General features: G+C 45.5%; 1 protein-coding gene across 1 annotated transcript in view; it reads left to right on the top strand.

The window, feature by feature from the left end:
• Nucleotides 1-8,316, top strand: part of LOC125484343 — a 17,501-nt gene extending 9,185 nt beyond the window's left edge. The window contains exons 3-6 of the mRNA XM_048602546.1: nt 566-1,025; nt 4,726-4,875; nt 6,062-6,201; nt 8,296-8,316. Of these exons, the coding sequence (XP_048458503.1) occupies nt 566-1,025; nt 4,726-4,875; nt 6,062-6,201; nt 8,296-8,316 (771 nt within the window). The remainder of the gene's footprint in view (nt 1-565; nt 1,026-4,725; nt 4,876-6,061; nt 6,202-8,295) is intronic.
• The last annotated feature ends 254 nt before the right edge of the window (nt 8,317-8,570 follow it).

The following is an 8,570-nucleotide window of genomic DNA, read 5'->3' as shown; positions in this document are numbered from 1 at the left end:
ACACTGGGGGAGTAACAGAGAGAGAGAGGGGAGGACAACACACTGGGAGAGTAACAGAGAGACGATAACGCCACAAGCTGAGAGTAACAGAGAGGGAGGGAGAGACAGAGTGGGGCGTGAACATTTTAAACTCTCCTTAGAGCACACAGGGGGCTGGATTTGGAGAAACTGAAGTTGTAGTAAATCTCTCAGTTGTTCGAAGTGTGACTGACTGACAACTGAGAATGCAAGGTTACTGAGAGATTGCTACAACAAACTTATATGTTCTGACATTTTAGGCGCAAACCGTTGTACCTGCGCACACAAATACCAAAAAAAACCACACATTAACATCTGAGATAACAAGGTGTAGAGCTGGATGAACACAGCAGGCCAAGCAGCATCAGAGGAGCAGGAAGGCTGACATTTTGGGTCGAGAGGGTCGAGCTTTCCTGCTCCTATGATGCTGCCTGGCCTGCTGTGTTCATCCAGCTGTACACCGTGTTATCTCAGATTCTCCAGCATCGGCAGTTCCTACTATCTCTCCCCAACACATTAACGTCACATGTTATTTTGACAAATACAGACAGTTCATCGCCCTGAGCACAGTGAGGACACCCACATCCCGGAGAATTTGGGTGATGCTGTATACTGGCCATACAACAAGCAAAAGGTGAAGCTGCAGTTCAGTTTGAAGATGGTGCGGAGCTGTGGGGGTCAGGTGAAGGATGCTACAGCCGAGAGCTGTGATACTTTACTGCCAGAGGGCACCGGGAGGTGGCACGGTGAAGACGACGGCGAGGAAACCTGCTGTAAAGTTCTGAGCCGCAGCCTGAGCGGCGGGGAGGCTGTGGGAGATATGTGTGCCAGTGTGAAGCCATGCAGTTTGCTGGTGGCACTGAATCGTGCCTCGCTCACCATAGTACAGGGGCGAGGTCCGCTCTGCTCGTCGGGGGTAGTGTGCCCAGTGTGTAAGGAGAAAGAATGCAACATACACACCATCGCTGTCAGTTCAGAGGCGAAATCGGAACTGTACTATTTGGAAGGTGAGCGATTTCTTTCACAATGATCCTCTCCGCTCAGTAGTTCTGCAAAGTGGGCTAGTGTAGGTTAGACTAGATTTGTCGGTGTAGCATGAAGAGCCTTTATGGTACTGTTTGCCTGTATGATTCCATTCTTCAATTTTTATTTGGTGTTTTCTCCCAATATTGTTTGTAGCTACAGGCATATAGGGATTGGACACAAAGCTAGTGCAAACATTGACATTTATTTGACCCTAAGCTGCATACAGAAGCATTGTAAACTCTCACTCCTATCTTCCATCAGGTCTCTGTCCCATGTGACCACATTTCATTTGGGGCGGCAGTGGTTAGCCCTGCAGCCTCCCTGCACCAGGGACCCGGGTTCGATTCCACCCTCAGACGATTGTCTGTGTGGAGTTTGCACATTCTCCCCGTGTCTGCGTGGGATTCCTCTGGGTGCACAGGTTTCTTCCCACAGTCGAAAGATGTGCATGTAGGTGAGTTGGCCATGCTAAGTTGCCCATCATGTCCAGGGATATGCAGGCTAGGTGGATTGGCCATGCAAATTGACCACAATGTCCAAAGACGTGCAGGTTAGATGGATTAACCAAAGGAAATGCAGGGGTAAGGGGTTGGGTCTGGGTGGGATGCGCTTCAGAAGGGTAGCATGGACTCAAAGGACTGAATGGCCTGCTTCCACACTGTAGGAATTCTACGATTCATTATGAAGTAGCTCCTTCTGCAACCCCTCAGTAGCTATTGCCCGAGTATCAGTACAGTTACAAGTTTAGGATAACTAACCCTGGACAAGTCTGTAACTAGCAGGGTTCACAGTTGCCAGGGCCATGTCCAGACATATAATTGCCAGTTGCGTTCTGACCATTTCCTTGCGCTTAATGAGACTTCAAACAATTAATGCTTGTGTGTATCATAAGTGTGGGAAATTGGGCTTCTGGTTCCAAACTGATTGGATAAGCCAAGATTAGAACTGTCCAATCCAGTCCATTGTCCCCAGTCAGAATGCAGAGCCTACTACCACTTTCATCCTTTAGCTGTTTTTTTTCCATGGAACGCTTGTCCAAATCTTTTCCATTTCTGAGTGACTTGAGACGTGATGAGGAACAGAACTAGCAACTGAACCATTCAGAGAGATAGTCAGCCAGGTGTTGATAGGGGAAGGCAGTGGCAATGTCTCTGGGCTAGTAATCTAGGTTGAGAATTCGAATCCCCGTGCCACCAGGTGACAACCGGTGGAATATAAAGTCAATAAGTCTGGAAGATGATTAATATCAGTGGCTATTAAACTAACATTGATTGGTGTAAAACCCCATCTGGTTCACTAATCCCCTTTACAGAGAGAAATCTGCTATCCTTACCTGGTCTGGCCTACATGTGACTCCAGACCTACAGAAATGTAATTGACTCTTAACTGCCCCCTGAAATGGCCCTAGCAACCCACTCAGTTCAAGGGCAATTAGGGGTAGATGACAAATATAGGAATATTACAACACACGTGGGCCATTCTGCCCCTTGATCTTGTTCCACCATTCAATGCGATCATGTCTAATCTGTGCCCTAACTCCATATACCTGCCTTTGGCCCACATCCCTTAATACCTTTGCTTATCAAAAAAAAAATCCATCTCAGATTTAAAATTAACCACTGATCCAGCATCCACTGCCGTTTGTGGAAGAGAGTTCCAAACTTCTCCCACCCTTTGTGTGTAGAAGTGCTTCCTAACATCTCTCCTGAATGGCCTTCATCCTAATTCTCAGACTGTGCCCTTGGTACTAGAATCCCCAACCAGTGAAAATAGTTTGTCTTTATCTACCCTGTCATTTCCTGTTCATATCTTAAAGATTTCAATCAGATCACCCCTTTACATTCTAAATTCTAGAGAAAATCATTTGTGCAATCTCTTCTCATAACTTCATCCCCTGAAGTCCTGGCATCATTCTTACTAATCTACATTGTATTCCCTCTAAGGCCAATTTATCCTTTCTAAAGCGTGGTGCCCAGATCTGCTCACAATACTCCAAGTGAGGATCTGACCAGTATTTTGTACTACTGTAGCATAATGTTTGCATCCTTATTCTCCAGTCCTCGAGATATAAAGGCTAGCATTCCGTTAGCTTGTTTCCTTGTTTTCTGCCGTATTGTAAAGATCTATGCACCTGAACCGCAAAGTCTCTTTCACCATCCACTGCATTTAACGTCATACCTTCTAGAAAGTACCCTGATCTATCCCCTTTTTGTTTTGTGTGGTCCAAAATGGATGATCTCACATTGAACACCAAGTGGCCCATTTGCCTAGTCTAGCAATATCCCTTTGTAATTTTATGCTATCAACTACACGGCCTACAACGCTGCCTAACATGATGTCACCAGCAAATTTGGACACATGACTTTCTGAGCCATGAATCAAGTCAATAAATAATGTGAATAATTGGGCCTAAAACCGTGGGATACCACCAGTCACATCCTGCCAATTTGAGTAGCTCGATGATTATTAAACATGACTTATAGTTGAAGGAATAATGGTCACAGTAAGCTATCTCAAACGCGTTTACCCAGTAATGGGTACTGGTAGAGATGGCACATACCATGAGATGCCAATAGTAGGATGATGTTCACAGAGGTCCATAAGTCCACCCTCAGTGCAGCATTCACTTATCTTGCTAGATAGCAAGTGAACTGCGCAGGTCCTGGAGGGGAAACGAATGCCCTGTACCCACACTGCCACATCAGGGCAGAGACTTTACCTCAAACCTCATCTGCCTGTGCCACTCTCCTGCTGCTCTGTTGCCACAACGTTTCTCCCCTGTCCTTCCTCCGGCCCCTAAACTGCGAGGCGACCTCTTCCTGGCATCATCAGCCCCTCGGTGGTCCTCTGGGTTCCTGTACCAAGGACCAGAGTCAATTCCTTCAGCACAACTGTATCTAATTGCAAGTCACCTTTCTATCCCAAGACTGTTCCTGGGGAAGCTTACAGTCTCTTTGGAAGGATCCGGTGAAAATCTCTCTACTTAAATGGCAAAAGCAAAGCGTTATAAAATCCTCAGTTTGTCCAAAGCTGAAGAGCTATCCACTTGTGTGAAAAGGAGAGAAACCCGTAGAGAACTGAAAGAACAAATTATCATTACTCTGTTTATTTACCAACCTTTCAAAATCACCATTACCTTTCGGATCGAAAGAATCATCTATTGGATTAGTTAAACATGCATGGCGTCTATATAAAAAAAAGTACCCTTTTGTGGAAATATGGCTACTGCTAAACTCAAACCCCATATTGTAGGATCTTAGGCAGAAAATATCCTGGACCTGACACTTTTAATCCATTCTTTCAGACAAGTGTGTGTATCACTGGCAAGCTCATCATTTGTTGTTGGCCCCTAATTGCCCTAGAGCTGAGTGCCTTACAGAGGGCATTTGAGAGTTTCCCCCTCATTGCTGTGGGTCTGGAGTCACATGTAGGCCAGACCAAGTAAGGATGGCAGTTTCCTTCCCTGAAGGACATTAGTGAACCTGATGGGTTTTTACGACAACTGATGATTGTTTCACAGCTGCCTTCGCTCTGAGTTGCTTTTAGTTCCTCACTTTTATTGATTGAATTGACATTCCACTAGCAGCCTTGGTCGATTTGAACCCAACGTCCCGGTAGGTTACCAGCCCGGTGACATCTCCACTCTCTCACCAGCGGTAATTGGATTGCGTCTCTCTACAGAACAGATGTCCCCCGGTGATTGCTGTGGGATGATCATGAAAGTAATGAACAGTGAATACCCATTCCTAATTCACAACGAGAGGAACCAGTACCTCCGGCCTGGCAATTGCTACCAAACGATAGTGCTGAGCCAACAGGTTCCTGAGTCTGGTAGGTGCCTACGGTTTAAATGGATGTTTTCGCCTTAGTTAATGTCACTTTGCATTCTTAATCAACCTTGTTTATCCCCTTGCCTCCTGGCCATATGACTGCCAGCTGGATCTGAGGCAGAGATCAAGACCTCCTCTCTGCATTTAAGTCCATTGGCTGTGTGTGTGTGTGTGTGTGTGTGCGCGTGTATGTGCGTGTGCGTGTGCATGTGCACGCATATGTGTGTGTGTGCGCGCATGTGTGTGTGCGCGTGTGCGTATGCGTGTGGAATCCTGACAGGGTCCCAGAAGTGTCCTGTATTATTTGCAGCAAATTGTGCGGCATTAGGTAAGGCGGAGATATTATGGATGCAGTGTTCCTCCTGGCTTACTGTGTCCCAGGAAGGTCAATGTGCAGTCGGCGCCTGTCTGTCTCTGCAAGTTATGTCTGGACCGTCGGAGAGCCAGGGAAGGACTGTACAGTCGCTATGTGTAGTTAGTGTGACCTGTCAGTCCAAAGCAAAGCCCGAGGCTCCTCCATCACTTCCTCCTGAGTCTAACACTTGTATCCACCCTGTCCCTGAATGTTGGCCACCTCTCAAACCTTGTATCACCTAAAGGAGACTGAGTGTCTCTTGGAACAAACCATTCGGGTATCTCTCCTCCTCTGTGAACTCGGATTTTGGTTTGACTCTGAGCCTGAGTTATTTCTATGTCTGTGCAGAAACTTACTACAGACATCAATAGCTGCCTCTCCAGGATCTCCCACATACTGCAGTTACCATACATGACCTTCCCTGCACTGTCTATTGAACCAATCAATACCGATTATTTAATCAGTTATAAATGACTTTTTGAAAAGTTTAATTGATTACTTACTGCATTTGATTCATTTATTTAGCAAAGCAATGGTAAATTACTGTATCCTAACTCTGAGACTGAGACACATTGCTGGTTTAAAATTGAAATTACCAGTACTCACCACCAATCCCGATGTCACTCCTTGACTTTCTAGTGATTGAGGTGCTCTTTTGTGGTTCCTATTGTCAGAGCACTCTATCTTTGGTCCATCCAGCTCCGCTTACATGCCCCTAGTCTCCTTTGTAATGTCCTTTCATTTATTGAGGACAGAAGAGAGGTTCTATAATAAAACCAGCAACTGTAAGATGTATTGTCTCAGTCATGCCCAATTTATGTTTCCTTCACAGCCCAGCTGACAATCTTTTATTACAAATCCAACAAGATTCTCAAACCATATTGCGGGCTGCCTGTTGTGCTCAATTTTTCCAAAACAAACTATTTCCTGGCGTGTAAGACTGAAGGGAGCAATGTCCTGCTCAGGATAGAGGTGAGTGAGCCAGTGTTGCTCTCTGGTTTGTTCGGTTCAGCTGGCTATAGGTGGAGAAAGCTCGTTGCTGTCCCTAAATAGGCTGCAATGTTTGGATATTAGGGCACACGAGAAAAAAGTCATGGAAGCTATTTCATGACAGAATGCTTTGAATCTGACACATGCTCCACCTTAAACCTATTGTGCCCAGGTTTGAGTTTACAATGTTAGGTTGTCCGATATGAGGCAAAGAGTGGGTTGGAGGAGCCAAAGTTATGTCAACTCCCTCTTACCACCTCTCCCCCATTTCCCCCTCCCCGCAGACACATGCGCAGACATAGACACACACACAAACACACACACACACAGGCATACTCTCTCTCACACACACACACGCAGGCATACTCTCTCTCTCTCTCTCTCACACACACACACCCACACACAGGCATACTCTCTCTCTCCCTCTCACACACACACACACACACACACACAGGCATACTCTCTCTCTCACACACACACACAAATACATACACACATACTCACATACACACTGGCATACTCATACACACACACATACTCACACATATGCACACTCTTACATACACACAGACACACTGTCACATACACACAGATATAATTGCACACACACACACATGCTCACCCAGACACATACTCTCTCACGCACATACATTCTCACACCCTCTCACTAATTGCACACACAGACACATGCATTCTCATGCAGACAAACTCACACACTCACTCACACAGACGCACATTCTCTAATTTTCATTCACGCTCCACACACTCACATGCACACTCACACTCACATAACTTCCCACTGTACTAAAGTTGAAACAGAGTTAATGTCTGGGTTCTCATTCACAGCACAAAACCTGATGGTTTTATTTCACGCTTTCTAATACATTCTGGCACTTTTGTCAATCAGTAAAGGAATGTACTATATTGTGTAAGGATTGTCAATGCTAATCAATGTAAAAGTCACTTTATCTTGGATGTGATAAATCATAGCATTTAAAAACATCTACATCACAATGCAGCATCTAATAATAGCTCATAAAGATTTCTAAGCATTCTACTCCTAACTTTTGGAATTTTGTTCAATTTATTCATGGCATGTGGGTGTTGCCGGCTGGGCCCAGCATTTCTTGACCGTCCCTAGTTGCCCCTTGAGAAGGTGGGGGTGAGCTGCCTTCTTGAACCACTGCAGTCCATGTGTTGTGGGTTGACCCACAATGACCTTAGGGAGGGAATTCCAGGATTTTGACCCAGCGACAGTGAAGGAACAGGCGATATATTTCCAAGTCAGGATGGTGAGTGGCTTGGAGGGGAATTTGCAGGGGGTGGTGGTGTTCCCATATATCTGCTGCCATAAGAACTGTAAGAAATAGGAGCGGGAGTAGGCCGCTCACCCCATTAATCCTGTTCCACCATTCAGTTAGATCATGGCAGATCTGGCACTCCTTTCACACCCTTTCCTCACAACCCTTGATTCCCCCTACTGACGAAGAATCTATCTATCTCAGCCTTAAATACACACAAAGACTCTGCCCCCACAGCTTTCTGCAGCAAGGAGTTCCAATTCCTCCTCACCTCAATCTTAAATTGCCTCCTCTTCATTCTGAGACTGTGCTGTCTGGTACTACACTCTCTCATGAGGGGGAACATCCCTCAGCATTTACTCTGTCAGGCCCCTGAAGAATCCTATATGTTTTAAAGAGATCACTTCTCATTCTTCTGAACTCCAGTGAGTAGAGTCCCAACCTGTTTAGACTTTTCTCATAAGACAATCCTTCCATTCTGAGGATCATCCTACTGAACCTTCTGTGAACTGCCTCAAATGAAATATTTTTTCTTAAATAATGGGACCAAAACTGCTCACAGTGCTCCAGATGGGGTCTCACCAGCACCTTGTACAGTTGCAGTCAGACCTCCATACTCTTATACTCCAATCTTTTTGACATATGGGCCAACATGCTATTAGCCTTCCTGATGACCTGCTGCCCCTGTGTGCTACCTTTCCGTGTTTTGTGCACAAATACCCTCCAGCCCCTTTTTGTTGCAGCTTTCTTTTTTTTTTCCTTTATTCATTCGCAGAATGAGGGCATCGCTGGCTAGTCAGTATTTATTGCCCAGAGGGCAGTCAAGAGTCAACCACATTGCTGTGGGTCTGGAGTCACATGTAGGCCAGACCAGGTAAGGATGGCAGTTTCCTTTCCTGAAGGACGTTAATGAACGAGGTGGGTTTTTCCAACAATCGAAAATGGATTCGTGGTCATCATTAGATTCTTAATTCCAGATATTTTATTGAATTCAAATTCCACCAGCTGCCATGGTGGGATTCGAACTCGGGTCCCCAGAACATTATCTGG

The sequence above is a fragment of the Rhincodon typus genome, chromosome 11 (genome assembly GCF_021869965.1).
Source record: "Rhincodon typus isolate 14 chromosome 11, sRhiTyp1.1, whole genome shotgun sequence".
Classification (NCBI taxonomy): Eukaryota; Metazoa; Chordata; class Chondrichthyes; order Orectolobiformes; family Rhincodontidae; genus Rhincodon; species Rhincodon typus.
This window is presented reverse-complemented; position numbering and strand designations above follow the sequence as displayed.